Raw genomic sequence first — 18,130 nt, 5'->3', positions numbered from 1 at the left:
CTGTATCAAGGAATGACGGGCACAAATAGATGAGGTATTTACCAAATGAAAAATTTTATCCCATTGATTATCTGAAAGTGACTCTGGAAATTCCAATTCCCACGCACCTTTAATTTTATCGTTAGATACCTTTTGCAAATTCAATAACCATTTATAAATTATAACTATCAGTCCTTTTTGAGATGGCTTAACCTGAAAAAGGAGTATCTATCATGCTCCTGCAATTTCTGCACTTGCCTCCCACAGGGTACGAAGGAACATTTTGTATGGCCCTGGAGATTCTACTCTAATTTGCCTCGAGGCAGCAAACACCACCTCAGTAATCTGTGCAGGGTCCATGACCTCGCTGCTTCTATGTCTCATTTCTATAGTCTCTGTGTCCATCTCCCAAGTAAATACAGATGCAGAAAATCCATTTAAGATCTCCTATCCTTGCCTTTTATTCTGACAGGCACATACAAGATTTGTACTCTCAAAATTTCATTTTTGAAGGCCTGTCGTTTACCAAGTGCACCTTTGCCAGAAAACAACCTGCCCCAATCCACACGTATAGATCCTATCTGATACCATCAAAATTGGTCTTCCTCTAATTTAGAATCTCAATCCGAGGACCAGACCTTGAATTTAATGGCATTATGATCACTAGTTACAAAGTCTTCCCCTACACAAATGTCTGTCACTTGCCCTGGCTCATTTCCTGTTAGGAGATCAAGTATTGCACACACTGTCATTAGGACAATTAAGGAAACTTTCTTGAGCACATTTGACAAACTGTATCCCATCTAGTCCTTTTACACTATGGGAGTCCCAGTCAATATGTGGAAAGTTAAAATCACCTATTATCACAGCCTGGTATTTCTTGGAATAGTCTGCAATCCCTCTACAAATCTGTTCCTCTAATTCCTGTGGACTGTTGGGTGGTCTATAATAGAGACCCATGAACATGGTCATAACTTTCTTATCCATCAGTTCAACCCATAATCAGGTCTGTCCTGACTAAGCACTACTGTGACACTTTTTTCCCTGACCACCACTCCCCCTTTAGTCCCTCCTGCTCTATTGCATCTAAAACAATGGAACTCCGGAGTACTGAGCTGCCAGTCTTGCCCCTCCTGCAACCAAGTCTCACCAGTGGTTTATAGTATAATAATTTAGTTTATATGTTATGTGGGTGCGGAGGAGTATTGTTTCGTTTGGTTGTATATGTGTATGGTCAGATGACAAACTTGAACATCCAGCATATGACTTTAGTTTAAGCATTCCTTACAGATGATTTGTACATAGACCATTACTGTTCTGGCAAGGAGTTGATCTGGAGCCTTAAAGCACCTATTTATCAGCATGATGGGCATGAAATGAAATGAGAACGGTAAGCAATGTGCTTAGTAATGACATTTAAATGTTACCCAAGCAGAACAAAGGCTCATTTGAAAAATTTATTCATGCCATGAGATCCATAAGGCCTCCAGAGTGCTGCCAAAGGAAAATGAGTGAAACCAATGCTGGTCTACATAAGCACCAAAGTTTATCTTTCCCATGTAAGAATGAACTGCATACAAGCTTTATTGGCCTAAGATTTCGCTTGTTATTTGAGCCATGAGTTTTAATGGTTTAGAGTTTAACATTCAACTGTTCTTCCTGATGTGTTTTATTGACGTATCTCAGTTCTCTGAGATGGAGCTCTCAGCATTTACATTAGTGCTCAGTATGAACAAAGGATTTTGCAGATTCTGAAATCCAAAGTAACACACAATGCTGGAGGAACTAAGGTTTTGTGCTGAGACCCTTTATCAGGACTAGGCAGGAAGGGTGAAGAAGTTGACTTTCATAAATGTACAACTTGATAATGGATTGAGGTCTAGAAATTGCAATGAAAAACTAGGTTTGCAATGGGAATGTTATCAGAGGTATATTTCTGTGCCTGATCCCTGAGGAATAATCCAAGCTTGTCAAGTTTTCCCTTGTAGTTTTTACCAGGAATCAATCCATTGATTGAACAAAACATTTATTTTGTTATGTTGAGGTTCTGAGTGTGTTGCCTTAGATCAATCTTGGTCCATAGTCATAATCTTCTCATATCCAACCCCTCAAATTGAATAGGTAATTCATCTGGAAAAATAAAAAGGTGAGAAATCCTCAAGGCTGATTAGATCTTAGCTGTTAGGTCTTGCACCTCAATTGCATATCCTTCAATGCACTTAGCAAAAACAAAAACGTTACTGCTCTGTCAACCTTAAATTCATAAACATTTTAATTCACGGTCTTTAATTCCAGTTTTCCATGGCCTTTTTGTAACTGTTTCCAGATTTCACCCCAGTGTGGCCCTGTCCTCTTTTATTCTAGATGTTCCCTAATATTTCCAAAACACTTATCTTTTTGTATCAAATCTTTGTTTCGTACACTTCATTTGGATTATTTCTCAATCTTCTAAACTTGGCAAAGTCAGGCATTTGAGGTGATCTACCTGATGAATTGGTTCTGTTCTACTACACCAGCTCATTTCTCCTAGGTTTGGAGCAGGAACTAAATGAAGACACAAGTACTTCTGATAGTCCATCATTTACTCACTTTTATATTCTCGTTCTTGAGGTGAAGACCATCAGGTCATTAGTCTTTTAATAACATAGTTTGTGTAGTAGAACACCAAGGTTGATAAGATATGCTTCTACTTTGAACTTCATCTTCCCTCACCCCCCACTTACATGACCTTTGTAATTTATGTATCTATTATACCTAAATGTCAGCATATTGATTAGAAAGAGAATGCTTTCCTATTTAAAAAAAAAGGGGACCCTTCTCGGTTTGCTGTAAGTGGATAGTTGATGGTGGTCCAAAAAACCTGTTTTTGTGATGTACAGTGGCATGCAAAAAGTTTGGGCACCCCTGGTCAAAACTTCTTTTACCGTGAATAGCTAAATGAGTAAAAGATGAACTGATTTCCAAAAGGCATAAAGTTAAAGATGATACATTTCTTTAATATTTTAAACAAGAAAACTTTTTTATTTCCATCTTTTACAGTTTCAAAATAAGAAAAAAGGAAAAGGGCCTGAAGCAAAAGTTTGGGCACCCTGCATGGCAGTACTTAGTAACACCCCCTTTGGCAAGTATCACAGCTTGTAAACAGTTTTTATAGCCAGCTGAGTCTTTAAATTCTTGTTTGGGAGATTTTCGCCCATTCTTCCTTGCAAAAGGCTTCTAATTCTGTGAGATTCTTGGGCCATGTTGCATGCACTGCTCTTTTGAGGTCTATCCACAGATTCTCGATGATGTTTAGGTCAGGGGACTGTGAGGGCCATGGCAAAACCTTCAGCTTGCGCCTCTTGAGATAATCCATTGTGGATTTTGAGATGTGTTTAGGTTCATTATCCTGTTGTAGAAGCCATTCTCTTTTCACCTTTGGCTTTTTTACAGACGGTGTGATGTTTGCTTCCAGAATTTGTTGGTATTCAATTGAATTCATTCTTCCCTCTACCAGTAAATGTTCCCCATGCCACTGGCTGCAACAAAAGCTCAAAGCATGATCGATCTACCCCAGTGCTTAACAGTTGGAAAGGTGTTCTTTTCATGAAATTCTGCACCCTTTTTTCTTCAAACATACCTTTGCTCATTGCAGCCAAAAAGTTCTATTCAAAAGGTTCAAAGGAACATCTAAACAAGCCTGATGCATTTTGGAAACAAGTCCTGTGGACTGATGAAGTTAAAATAGAACTTTTTGGCCACAATGAGCAAAAGGTATGTTTGGAGAAAAAAGAGTGCATAATTTCATGAAAAGAATCCCTGTCCAACTGTTAAGCATGGGGGTGGATCGATCATGCTTTGGGCTTGTGTTGCAGCCAGTGGCACAGGGAACGTTTCACTGGTAGAGGGAAGAACGAATTCAATTAAATACCAGCAAATTCTGGAAGCAAACATCACACCGTCTGTAAAAAAGCCGAAGATGAAAAGAGGATGGCTTCTACAACAGGATAATGAACCTAAACACATCTCAAAATCCACAATGGACTACCTCGAGAGGCACAAGCTGAAGGTTTTGCCATGGCCCTCAGTCTCCTGACCTAAACATCATCGAGAATCTGTGGATAGACCTCAAAAGAGCAGTGCATGCAAGACGGCCCAAGAATCTCACAGAACTACAAGCCTTTTGCAAGGAAAAATGGGTGAAAATCCCCCAAACAAGAATTGAAAGACTCAGCTGGCTACAAAAAGTGTTTACAAGCTGTGATACTTGCCAAAGGGGGTGTTACTAAGTACTGCCATGCAGGGTGCCCAAACTTTTGCTTCAGGCCCTTTTCCTTTTTTCTTATTTTGAAACTGTAAAAGATGGAAATAAAAAAAGTTTTCTTGTTTAAAATAATAAAGAAATGTATCATCTTTAACTTTATGCCTTTTGAAAATCTGGTCATCTTTTACTCGCTTTAGCTATTCACAGTAATAGAAATTTTGACCAGGGGTACTCAAACTTTTGCATGCCACTGTATCTGTGTCTGACTTTGATTTGAGGATTGTCCCTAGTTGGGCAAATACTGATCATTAAAATGGGTTATAAAAATTGCATTCAAAGTGTTGCCAATAATTCAGAGGATCATTACTATACGGAACAAAATGTGTATCACCTGGCACAGTAAAATTATGTTTACTTTAGAGCTTTTAAGATCCTCTTTTCTTGTGACTTGGTGTTTAATTCTGTTCAACAGCTATTGAAGACTACAGGTTGTGCTCGCACAGTGTCCAACTCCCAGTTTGAGGAGTGGTCATCTATTTTAACTTTGTAATTCAGTGTTGTGGAAATTAGTGGCACAATGAAGTTTCCAAAACAAAATTGACTGCATTGGGCGATTATGCAATCTATTTCATATAAGCGGTAAGATTACATGTTTATTTAGCCATCATCTAGTCCTCATAGAAGGTACAAATCACTGAAATGCTTTTCTTTTTGAAAATAGCACAATATACCTGTAAGGAACAGGAGTTCCTTCGGTGATTATTATAAACAAAGAAGCTGGGCAATTTGTCCTGTCGAAAAGCAGTAGTCCAGTGGACAATGAGAGTCATTGATAGTCAACACGGCAGATTTTATACAACAGGATGGATTCACTAGTAATTCTCCCTGAACGGTGCTGCTTCACATTTACCTTCTTTTTGATTCCACTACAGTATGCCAATAACCTTTGAGTTGTTCTAACACTTTGTGAAGGAAAGCAAAGGTCTGACTCAGTGATTGTTATGTACAGTCGACAAAATGTCTGATGCATTTCCTGTTTCCTTTACTAGCAACTTTTTGGGTCGGAATGAGCACACTGCTTTAAATCCCAGGACTGGTTGCTTCTTCATGGCTGACTAATAGAGGGCTATGTGATCACAAGCTGAAGGAGACATTTTTAGGATTGACCATGTTGACTCATGGAAAAGGGCCTACATGATGCATGCGAAGTGTTGTGAGAAACGGTGTCCACAGTCTTTTATTCCTTTGTTAGACCATGAACTTCTCATCTAGGTACACAACATTTCTAAGTTGACGTATCCAGAAGAATATCAGCTAATCTTCCTTTGCTTTCCCTGTTGCTACAAACATATCAGAAACCTAAACACAGTTGGTTTGAGTTGGTCACCTCTTTAACTGTATAGCTAAAGTCTGCTTAAGAAATGGGGCTTTATAGTTTGGGGTCAGGCAAATTCCCATTGCAGTGAGAGGAGTCACTGTTTTCTTTGTGAATTATTACCCTCAATGCATTTTTAGAAGAGCCACGTGGAGTAATACTGATATAATAACCATTTGACTGCCAATGGCTTTATGGTTTCCAACTATTTAGTGGCCACTTTTAAAACAAAAAGTAAATTCTCTTCCTTTCTACTTTCCTTAAAAGCTTACTTTTTAAACTTGTTCTATTACAAGGAATGTACACCTGGAGAGTTCATTTTTTTTTAAACTGAAGCTAATTCTGTAATTCAACTATTTTAATATGAAATGTCAAAGTTTTCTAACATTTTTGAATAACCATGTAGCATTTTCAGCAGTATTTCTAGCGAAGTATTTGAATGGTTTCTTAACAATTTGTGAATTTGGGCTTGAGGTATTATAGTGATTAATAAGTGTGTCCCCACAAAATCATTCAGTCTTCCCCAACCAGAAGCCCTGGGTGAACCATGAGATCTCATCAGATCAGAGGCATTAAAGTCTAGTGATCAAGAAAGTTACAAAAGGTCCAGGTGCAGTTCCAGGAACCCAATACATGGGCAAAGTGGCGATTCTGGTCTAAAGTTGATGATGCTTGACAGTTGTGGCAGGGCTTGAATTCTATCACTTCTTAGAACATAAAATACTTGTACTATTATACTTTATTGTCGCCAAACAATTGATACTAGAACGTACAATCATCACGGCGATATTTGATTTTGCGCTTCCCACTCCCTGGATTACAAATATTAAATATTAAAAATATTAAAAAGAGTAAAAATTAGTAAATATTAAAAAAATTTAAATTATAAATCATAAATAGAAAATAGAAAAATGGAAAGTAAGGTAGTGCAAAAAAAACCGAGAGGCAGGTCCGGATATTTGGAGGGTACGGCCCAGATCTGGGTCAGGATCTGTTCAGCGGTCTTATCACGGTTGGAAAGAAGCTGTTCCCAAATCTGGCCGTGCAAGTCTTCAAGCTCCTGAACCTTCCCCTGGAGGGAAGAGGGACAAAAAGTGTGTTAGCTGGGTGGGTCGTGTCCTTGATTATCCTGGCAGCACTGCTCCGACAGCGTGCGGTGTAAAGTGAGTCCACGGACGGAAGATTGGTTTGTGTGATGTGCTGCGCCGTGTTCATGATCTTCTGCAGCTTCTTTCGGTCTTGGACAGGACAACTTCCATACCAGGTTGTGATGCATCCTAGAAGAATGCTTTCTACGGTGCATCTGTAAAAATTAGTGAGGGTTTTAGGGGACAGGCCAAATTTCTTCAGTTTTCTCGGGAAGTAAAGGCGCTGGTGGGCCTTCTTGGCAGTAAACTCTGCTTGGTTGGACCAAGTCAGGTCATTTGTGATATTGACCCCAAGGAACTTAAAGCTTTTGACCTGTTCCAGTTGCGCACCACCAATGTAAATTGGGTCGTGCGGTCTGCTACCCCTTCTGAAGTCAACAACCAATTCCTTTGTCTTGCTGACGTTGAGGGATAGGTCATTGTCTTCGCACCATGCCACCAGGTTCTTAATTTCCTCTCTGTACTCAAACTCATCATTACCCGAGATACGGCCTACAATTGTTGTGTCATCAGCAAACTTATATATTGAGTTTGATGGAAACTTGGCTACACAATCATTGGTGTACAGTGAGTACAGCAGGAGGTTGAGTACACAGCCTTGTGGGGCACCGGTGCTCAGGGTGATTGTAGAGGAGAGCTTGTCCCCTATTTTTACAGCCTGGGTCCTGTCTGTGAGGAAGTTGAAGATCCTTCTACGGATCTAAGTGCTAAGGCCCAGGTTCCGGAGCTTAGGAATCAGTTTATTTGGAATGATGGTATTAAAGGCAGAGTTGTAGTCAATGAAAAGGAGCCTTACATATGCGTCTTTTTCTTCAGGTGTTCTAAGGAGGAATGTAGGGCCAGAGAGATGGCATCTACCGTTGACCTGTTGCTCCGGTAGGCGAATTGCAAAGCGTCGAAGTTGACCGGTAGGCTGTGGTTGATGTGTGCCATAACCAATCTCTCGAAGCACTTCATAGCAATTGATGTCAGAGCCACAGGTCGATAGTCATTCAGGCATGCCACCTTGCTCTTCTTCGGCGCTGGGATTATCATTGCCTTCTTAAAACACGAGGGGATCTTAGACTGAAGCAAGGATCAGTTGAAGATGTCAGCAAACACTCCAGCTAGCTCGCTTGTACAGGCCCGTAGAAACCGTCCTGGGACGCCATCTGGGCCCGTCGCCTTCCTTGGATTTATCTTCAGGAAGGCCCTTCTAACGTCCTCCTCAGTGACGATGAATCTGGATGCCACCAGGTCTGGTTCATCTGGAGGGAGTGGGATGCTCCTCTTCTGTTGAATCTTGCGTAGAATATGTTAAGTTCGTCAGGGAGAGAAGCGGCACAGTTATTGATATTCCCAGCCTTTTCTTTGCGCCCAGTGATCTCATTTAGACCCTGCCATAGTCTACTGGCATCCCCCTGGTTAGCCTGGGCTTCCAACTTGGCTCGGTATTTCCTCTTGGTACCCTTAATGGCTTTCCGGAGTTCACGCCTGGATTCCGTGTAGCGACTGGTATCCCCGGACCTAAAAGCCGCAGCTCTAGCCTTTAAAAGGGACTTGACCTCATAATTCATCCAAGGTTTCCGGTTAGGGAATACCCGGATCGTCTTACGAGACGCACAGTCCTCCGTGCATTTCCAAATAAAGTCCGTGACAGCTGAGGCATACTCATCGAGGTTAGCTGCTGAGTCCTTGAATACTAACCAGTCCACCGATTCAAAGCAGTCACAGAGGACCTTATCTGTTTCCTCCGTCCAACACCACACTACTTTTGATGCCGTGACCTCCCGCTTCAGTTTCTGTTTGTAAGCCGGGAGGAGGAGTACGGCCTGATGGTCCAATTTTCCGAAGTGAAGTTGTGGGACGGAGTGGCAGGCATCCTTGACTGCTGTGTAGCAGTGGTCAAGTATATTCAAGCCTCTAGTGGGGCAGGAGACATGTTGGTATAACTTTAGCAGCGCCTTTCTGATTAAAATCCCCGGCTGTAATGAGCAAAGCCTCCGGATACCTGGTCTCAAGTTCACTGATGTTGGTATGCAGTATGTTCAAAGCACAATCTACATCCGCCCGGGGGGAAATGTAGACCGCTGTCAGTATGACCGAGGTGAATTCTCGTGGCAGATTGTAGGGACGACACTTCACCAACAAGTGTTCCAGGTCCGGGCTGCAGGAGCTTGTTAGTGCCACTGTGTCCGAGCACCACGCAGTGTTGATCAGTAGGCAGACACCACCTCCCCTCGTCTTGCCCGAAGACGCCGTGCGATCCATCTGAAGGATCGAAAATCCCTGCGGTTGGATGGCACAGTCGGGGGTGGCAGGGGAGAGCCAGGTCTCAGTGAAACAGAATACACAGCAGTTCTGCATCTCCCTGCAGTAGGTGAGTCTCCCTTTAAGATCATCCACCTTGTTCTCTATGGCTTGCACATTAGATAGTAGGGTGGTGAGCACAGGGACCCTAAAGCCCCTCAGCTTCAATCTGACCAGCAGCCCAGCTCTTTTCCCACGCTTCCTCGGTAAATAGTGCATCTTTCCAGGTTTCCATCGATGCAGTGTGTTGTTGTCAGCTCTTTGAGGTAGGTGGAAGCGTCCCATGGGAATCGATCGGCAGGTCACGTCGTGCGCTCTGGGTGAGGCTGAGTGACGGGGGAGGCTCCGCTGCCACTTCCAGCTGCCGGGGGCCCGGGCTGTCGATATAAATCAAGCGATATAGATGACAACAGGGCTTTGCTTCCAGATAAGCTTACTACTTTTAAGTACCACCTTCTACTTTTGCATTAACCAAAACATGGAGGAACCATCAGCAACTCCCGCACCCCCTGAGGATCCTGTGAATTCAGTCTCTGAAATTGTCGTGCTATCTTCCTTCAGGAGGGTGAGCCCATGGAAAGCATCTGGCCCAAATGGCGTACCTGACCTGGTACTAAACGTCTGTGCTGGTCAACTGGCTGGAGTGTTCCATGAGATCTGTTAGCCTCCCGTTTTGGCAGTCTGAGGTGCTCACCTGTTTCAAGCAGGCTTCACTTGCACTGGTGCCTAAGAAGAGCATGGTAACCCGCCTGAATGACTATCACCCAGTAGCACTTGCATCCACAGTGATGAAGTTTTGAGAGGTCGGTGATGAAACATATGAACTCCTGTCTGAGGAGTGATTTGGATCCTCTTCAGTTTGCCTACTGGCGCAACAGTTCAACAGCAGATGCCATTTCATTGGTACAGGGTCCTGAGGACTCTCACCACTAGGTTCAGGAACAGTTGTCAACCATCAGGCTCTTGAACCTAAAGGGATAACTTCACTCAATGTCACTTGCCCCATTACTGAAATTTTCCCACAACCTTTGAACTCACTTTCGAGGGCTCTATCTCATATTCTTGATATCTATTGCTTTTAAAAAAAAATTATTATTTTTGTATCTGCACAGTCTTTTGTACACTGGTTGAATGCCCAAGTTGTGCAGTCTTTTATGAATTCTATTATGGATTTATTGAGTGTGCCCACAAGGAAATGAATGAGGGTTGTATATGGTGACATATATGTACTTTGATAATAGATATACTTTGAACTTTTGAAGGTCATCTCAATACCTCGCGTTCAAAACTTTACCATGTTCATGAGAGTAGGTAGCTGACTCAAACTTCTACTCAAAAGATTCTACTTGGAGACTTCTTTCAAGTTGCTGTACTTAAGTTTTAGTTTATTATTGGCATAAATGATGTGGAACTTAGATTTTTGCTGCAGCAGTACTTCAAGGCCTTACTGTTGATTAGGATCGACCATGGATGTTGCATCCCAGCTGTCTATGTGGTATGCAAGCCAGGGAAGTACAATATGGAGAACAAGCTGTTGCCCATGCAGCAGGCTCCCCCTCCTTCACACAACTGCTAAGTCTAAGAAACAGCAGAGACCGATACAGTTTGGCATCAGCAGTGTTGCAAGAATTGCCAGTCAGCATTGAACTCAACACAAGACTGCTCTGGGGACGCCAGCTCCAGATTTTTCTGCGGGGCTTACACCTGAAGCTTTTCTCGTGGTATTGCTGCAGGCCAGCAGAGGTTTGAGATAAGAGTTTTCCTTCTAGGTGAGCCGTCAACCACAGCTGGTGAGCTCTGTCTTCCTGAAAAGCAGTACAATACATCACAAATATGGCAAACCTAAATTACAAACTTAATAACATAAACTATCCATAACTGCAAAACAAATAAAAAACATAGGGCAAGTTGAGGGAAATATAGTCTGAGGTATAATATGTTTTCAAGCTAGTTCTCTTTATTTTGGCAAGTTCATCCTGACAAACTATTCACAATGTTAAATGTTATTCTAACTCATATGTTACTCATATTCTATTAAGCATATTCAAAAATTGTCTGATTAACCATGTGTGATTTAATCATAATTAAGTGGTTATTCTGGTGATCTATAGATTGGTTTATTTCAAGGACTGGAGTACAGGTATTTGGCGTGATCCCATCAGTACATTCCAGAGGGATATCAGATGACATCTTTCAAATGGGATCTTCAGCCTGTATGTACTATTGGGTGAATGTAAAGATTCCAAACATCAATCTGAAGAAGGAGGAGCTTGTCCCCAATTTTCAGTCAATATCTCTAAAACAGCTCTTAAGACAAAACCTATTGTCACATTCATTATTGATTAAATAGATAGAAGATTGGCTGACCGGTATAGGGTGGGGATAATGGTCCTTTCCAGGATAGCTGTCAGTGACTAGTGGAATTCCTTAGTGCCGGTGTTGGGAGCACAGCTTTTCACTATACATTAATGGTATGGATGAAGTCGGAGATGGCAGTTTGGCCAAGTTTGTTGTTGTTATTAAGATAAATGGAGGAACAAGAACTCTGTAAAAGGATTTAGATGGGTCGGAAAACTCAGCAAAGAAGAGGCACATGGAGTACAGCTTAGGAGCATGTGGGGTTGTGCATTTTGTTAGGAAGAATAAAGTTAAACTATAATCTTTCCTTTTCTAAAAGGAAAGAGAATTCAGAAATTAGAGGTGCATAGGCACTTGTGAGTCCTAGTTCAGGATTCCCTTGTTAATTTGCGGTTAACTTCCCTTGTTGAGTTGGTAGTAAGGACAGTGTTAGCAATGTTGGCAGTATTAGCATTTATTTTGAGAGTGGTGGAATATAAAAGCAGGTTTGTGCTGCTGAGGCTTTATAAAGAGTTGATCAGATGGCATTTGTAATATTGTGAGCAGCTTTGGGCCCTGAGTTTAAGGAAGAATGAGCTGGCTTCTGAAAAGGATCCAGAGGAGGTTCACAGGAATGATCTCAGGACTGAAAAGGCCCAGAGGAGGTTCGCAAAGATTATATAATGTATGAGGAGCGTTTGATGGATCTGGGCTTGTATTTGATGGCACGTGGAAGGATGATGGGAAATCTCATAGAAACCTACTGAGTATTGAAAGGCCTGGATAGTATGGATGTGAGAAGAGTGTTTTCATTGGTAGGAAAGTCAAGGAACTGAGCAACCTTAGAATAAAGAGAGTTCCCTTCAGAACTGAGATGAGTAATTTCTTCAGAAAAAGGGTGGTGAATCTGTGAACCCCAGATAGCTGTGGAGATCATGTTTTTGGTTGAATTTGAAATATTGATAGGTATCCTGAGGTGCTGTACAAGTCTGTCCTTCATTCAGTTCTTTCAAGGTAGGCCCGATATATCTTACAGAATTATTTTTAATACTGAATCTATTTTTTCAAGGGAATTGTATTCATGTTGCAGTGTTACAAGTACAGTGTGGAAAGCAGCTGGGGAAAATGGTTGACAAGGCATACACAGTTCTTGTCTTTGTCAACAGAGGCTGTAGCTTCTATTCATTGTTGCAGATAGTATTGCAGAAGTTGCAGAAAATGGTTATTTGAACTTGTGTGGCATTAATTTGGAATCATGACAAATTGATTAATTGATTGTCATATGTTCTTTGCTAAGTGAAGCATAGTCTGATTTTACATTGATTAAGTGCATCAGTACTGGGGATTGTATTTAAATATGTTTTGTAACTCTTTTAGGACTGACTAAATCTTTGATTCCTTAAAATTGCATTTTAAACTATTTACCCAATGTATGTGGGGATCGCAAAGTAGGATCTGCCTGTGTAGATGTCATTAATTGAATTTAGTGCAAATAACTCTCTGAATAGGTACTGTAAAGTATTCTCCCCCCACCTCCCCTGGGGAGTTGTGGTTAATTGTTTAACAACATTGAATCACAGTAGATTTCACTTGTTGTTTTTTTTTGACACTGGTCAACAGAAGAAGAATCTGTTATGTCAAAGTGAAAACAAATCTCTACAAAGTGATTAATTACAAATATAAAACACAAAATAATTGATTGCATAAGTATTCACCCCCTTTAATACGACTCACCAAACCATCACTCATGCAGGCAATTGGTTTTAGAAGTCACATAATTAGATAAATGGAGACCTGCATGCAGTTAAGGTGTTTCAACTGATTGTAGTAAATAAACACTTATATCAGGAAGGTCCAACTGCTGATGAGTCAGTAACCTAGACGAAAAAACTACACTGAGGACAAAAGAACACTCCAAGCAACTCCGCCAAAGGGTTATTGAAATCCACAAGTTAGGAGATGGATACAAGAAAATTTCCAAGTCACTGAATATCCCTTGGAGTACAGTTAAGTCAATCATCAAGATATGGAAAGAATATGGCACAGCTGTAAATCTGCTTAGAGCAGGCCATCCTCAAAAACTGAGTGACCGTGCAAGAAGGGGACTAGTGAGGGAGGCCACCAAGAGACCGATGACAACTCTGGAGGAGTTACAAGCTTCAGTGGCTGAGATGGAAGAGACTGTGCATACAACAACTGTTGCCAGGGTGCTTCACCAGTCACTGCTTTATGGGAGGGTGGCAAAGAGAAGGCCACTGTTGAAAAATCTCACATGTAATCTCAGTTGGAGTTTTCCAAAAGGCATGTGGAAGACTCTGAAGTCAGCTGGAAGGTTCTATGGTCTGATGAAATTAAAATGAGTTTTTTGGCCATCAGACTAAATGCTACATTTGGCATAAACCAAACACCACAAATCATTCAAAACACATCATCCCTACCATGAAGCATAGCGGTGGCTGCATTATGTTGTAGGGATGCTTCACTGTAACAGGCCCTGGAAGTCTTGTGAAGGTAGAGGGTAAATGAATGCAGCAAAATACAGGGAAATTCTGGAGGAAAACCTGATTCAGTCTACAAGAGAACTGTGACTTGGGAGAAGATTTGTTTTCCAGCAAGACACTGACCCCAAGCATAAAGCCTAAGCTGCACAGGATTGGCTTAAAAACAACAATGTCCTCAAGCGGCCAAGTCAGATTCCAGATCTCAATCCAATTGAGAATTTGTGGCTGGACTTGAAAAGGGGTAGTCACTCATGCAATCTGACAGAGCTTGAGCAGTTTTGTAAAGAAAGAGGAAAATTTACAATGTCCATATGTGTAAAGCAGATAGGGATCTATCCACATAGACTCAAGGTTGTAATTGTTGCCAAAGGTGTGTTTACTAAATACTGACTTGAAAGGGGTGAATACTTATGCAGTCAATTATTTTGTGTTTTTTTTAATTAATTTAGATCAATTTGTAGAGATCTGTATTCACTTTGACATGAGAGAGTCTTTTTCTGCTGATCGGTGACAAAAAGAAGCCAAATTAAATCCACTGTGATTCAATGTTGTAAAACCATGAAACATGCAAATTTCCAAGGGGGGGGGTGAATACTTTTTAGAGGCACCATATTTACTTATTTAGAGATAGAGCATGGAATAGGCACTTCAGCCCGATGGGCTGCAGCTCCCAGCAATCCCGATTTAACCCTAACCCAATTTACAGAGACAACTCAAGTAATTAATGCAAAATACCAGGTAATTGCAAAGGGTTCCCAAACCTTTTCTTGCAACTGTATCGCTCGTCTGCTATATTCTGTTTCCGTGGCCGATCACTGCGTTCCTGGAGCTCAACCTTCCCCACTGTTTTGTGCTTCTTCGGAAGAAGTTAGGTAGCACATCTTGAAACTCATGTCTGCTGCAAAATTTCTGCCCGGGAGAGACCACTTTGTGTCTTGTTGCTATACTCACTCTTGTAAAAATTGATGATTTGAAGGTTAAACTGTCACATCTGCCACACCCAGTCTTTTAGTTTGGTTGACCTTCACCCAGTTTGATTCGTTCTGCACCCGTTTCTGTTTCAGTTATCAGTTTAGTTCATTCAACAAATTATGTCATTGATCATTAGCATCTGTTTGTTATCTTTGTTTAATCGTGCACTGGGCTGTATAAATAAATTACTTTGTAGATAGGTTTTTATTTGAAAATGAATGCTTGGACTTTTTCTACTGACACACTAGATGTAAAAGTCAAAAAACATCTAAAACAACATTTATATAAATATCTAGGGTGTTTAAGACTTTTTCACAGTACTGTATTTATTAAATAAAATATTCAATAAAAACCTTCTGATATTCCATGCTAGATCACTCTTATTCTATTTCCCTCTTTTTTTTGGCCATCGTTGAGGAGTGGATAGTTTGTACTTTGCACTCACTGGATCCTCAAGCCAAGTGTTCAGCTAAGACCGAGGTGACAAAGTTTTGACTATTTGAATTCTGTGCATTCTTGGAATTGCAACATTGAGGGCTTAGACAGGAAAATAGTGGGATGTTAGGGACAAGATTGGGGTGAGGATCAGTAACAGTAGTGAATGGATTGAGGGACTGTGTGGTTCCATTGCAGCTGATGCCAAATCCCTTTTCATATTTCAGAACCAGGTTTATTATCTCTGACGAATGTTGTGAAATTTGTTTTGAGGCAGCAGCACAGTGCAAGTCATAAATTATTGTGTTTCAATTTTTAAAAAAGCAAAATAGGAGTAATGAAAACAGGAAATCTGCAGATGCTGGAAATTCAAGCAACACACACAAAATGCTGGTGGAACGCAGCAGGCCAGGCAGTATCCATAGGAAGAAGCACAGTCAACTTTACAGGCCGAGACCCTTTGTCAGGACCCAGTCCTGACTGCTTCATCAGGAACTTGAAACTGCTCACCATTTCTACTTCTGATCCTGCAATGAGGACTGGTGTCTGTTACTTTGACTTCCCCTTCCTGAAGTCCACAGTCAATTCCTTGGTCTTGCTGATGTTGAGTGCAAGGTTTTTGTTGCAGCACCACTTAACTAGCCAATTTGAGTTTCTCCTGTATGCTTCCACATCACCACCTAAGATTCTGCCAACAACAGTGGTGTCATCAGAGAATTAATTGACGCCTTTTGAGCTGTGCTTAGTCACACAGTCGTGATTATAGAGTGTAGAGCATGTGTGCCTGAGGTTGATTTATGAGTGAGGAGGAGATGATACTGTGCACTATTTACAGTTTGAATTATATTTTATTAAATTATTGATGGTAATATTTGTGCTGTATGAGATGTTTTGCTTGATTGAATACGTGTAATCAGATGACAATGAACTTGAACTTCAAGATTTAACACTTTTAGTGCCATTTTGTGTACACAAGTATAAGGAGAATGAAATAATTGTTACTCTGGATCCGATGCAGCACAAAAAACCCACAAAAGTTAAAATTAGCAATAAATAAATGTACTTTATTACTGTTCCACATTGACTCTGGTCTCCTAATGAGGAAGTCTGGGATCCAGCTGCAGAGGGAAGTACAGAGGCCCAGGTTTTGAAGCTTGTTGATTACACTTCTGGCTCCTTTGGAGAAGTTGTAAAGTTCTACTTACCTAATCACATGGATATTTTTAAAAGTGCTCAATCCAGGCACTAACAGGTTTATACACCAGTAAGACATATTTTAGAATAAAATCATACGTGGCAATTCAGCCCATTGAATCTCTAGGGAAGTTATGGAGCTACCAAGTTGAAATGCATCTTCCAGCACCAGGTCTGTAGCCCTGCAAGTCACCACTCTTCAAGTCCACACCCAGTTACTTGTATTGAGTGTTTCTGTTTTTAACATCCACCCTCTGTGTGGGGAAATCACCAAGATGGCATAGCAGTTAGCTATGACAGCTTGGCGTATCCGAGTTCGGAGTTCAATTCTGGCATCCTCAGTAAGCAGATTTGTGTGTTACTTCCCATGCACGCGTTCTCCTGTTACCTTTACTGCCCCTTTGACCTCTGACACTTCTCTATTCCTTTCCTTTTTTGGCAATCTTTTCTGATGCATTAATTTGCACTCCAGATTTGAATTCAATCTGCCATTTTGAAACCTAAATATTCTTGATTTCTGAAGTTTCCTCCTCAGTGTCAAACTTCTTTATCATGCCTTCTCCATTTCATGGCCCTTATCAGATTCTCACAATAGGTAATGACTTGCTTCCACTCAAAGGTTAATGCATATTATAAAAAGTGTATATCCAAACTCTACTGTGTGGAATCTGCAGATATTAAAGCACCCATTAACTCTTACCTGTTGTTAACACAAACAATGCCTTTCATTGTATTTCTCCATGTACATGTTGTAGGTTTTCATAAGTAAAACAGCAGAGGCATTTTGAGTTTAAGGAAAACTGTAACAACTCACTTCATTGTCACCAAACACAATCTAAAGCACTGTTTTAGAGAAAAAAAAATTGCCATCACGTTAGACCAGCCTCTCTAAACTGAAAGGTGGTTGTGAATTAAGCATGTTTCCACCCCTTATAATACCCTACAATATGATAAATAAATTTGAATGTATTGTAATTAATTCAAGCAAAGATGAAACAGATCTGGATTGAGAAGCCTGTGTTTTGAGGGCCACACATGACTTGTGCTTTGTGTAGAATGCTGGACTCCTTTGACCTCTCTAAAGGAGTGCTTGTGACTAAATATTACATGTTCCCAGGTGGTAATTGTAATGACACTGGCCACCTTTATTGTGTTCCCTCCTTTTTCCAGTATTTCACAGGCTTGGAGTGTGGACACAAATTCTGTATGCAGTGCTGGAATGAATACTTAACTACAAAGATCATAGAGGAAGGTATGGGGCAGGTATGTATCCTCCCCTCTCTGATCTGTGTTCTGTTGCTGCAGTTAAGGAACTGAATAATTAAGTGTGAGTCCATTGATAAACTCCTTGTTTTTCAGACTATATCGTGCCCAGCTCATGGCTGCGATATCCTAGTTGATGACAACACAGTTATGTAAGTATTGTTTTATTAGATGAACACTGTTTCCTTATGAGCACGCAGTTTAAGATAAAACAAAAACTATAAAGACTAGAATGACTTGACAGTCTAATACCAGTGGGTATGCATTTTAAGGTGAGAGGGGGTAATTTCATAGGAGGATGGAGAAGTAAGTTTTGTACATAGTGGTGGGTGCCTGGAATGTGCTGTCTGGGCTGGTGGTAGAGGCAGAAACAGAGACGTTCATTTAGGCACAT

General features: G+C 40.9%; 1 protein-coding gene across 2 annotated transcripts in view; it reads left to right on the top strand.

The window, feature by feature from the left end:
- LOC140211910 (E3 ubiquitin-protein ligase ARIH1) overlaps positions 1 to 18,130 on the top strand; it is a 110,368-nt gene that overhangs the window by 62,909 nt on the left and 29,329 nt on the right. For both annotated transcript variants that reach the window (XM_072282111.1, XM_072282112.1), the window contains 2 exons: positions 17,644 to 17,736; positions 17,833 to 17,888. In XM_072282111.1, the coding sequence (XP_072138212.1) occupies positions 17,644 to 17,736; positions 17,833 to 17,888 (149 nt within the window). The remainder of the gene's footprint in view (positions 1 to 17,643; positions 17,737 to 17,832; positions 17,889 to 18,130) is intronic.

The sequence above is a fragment of the Mobula birostris genome, chromosome 18 (assembly GCF_030028105.1).
Source record: "Mobula birostris isolate sMobBir1 chromosome 18, sMobBir1.hap1, whole genome shotgun sequence".
Classification (NCBI taxonomy): Eukaryota; Metazoa; Chordata; class Chondrichthyes; order Myliobatiformes; family Myliobatidae; genus Mobula; species Mobula birostris.
Note: the sequence above shows the minus strand (reverse complement) of the source record. Positions and strands in the feature narration are given on the sequence as shown.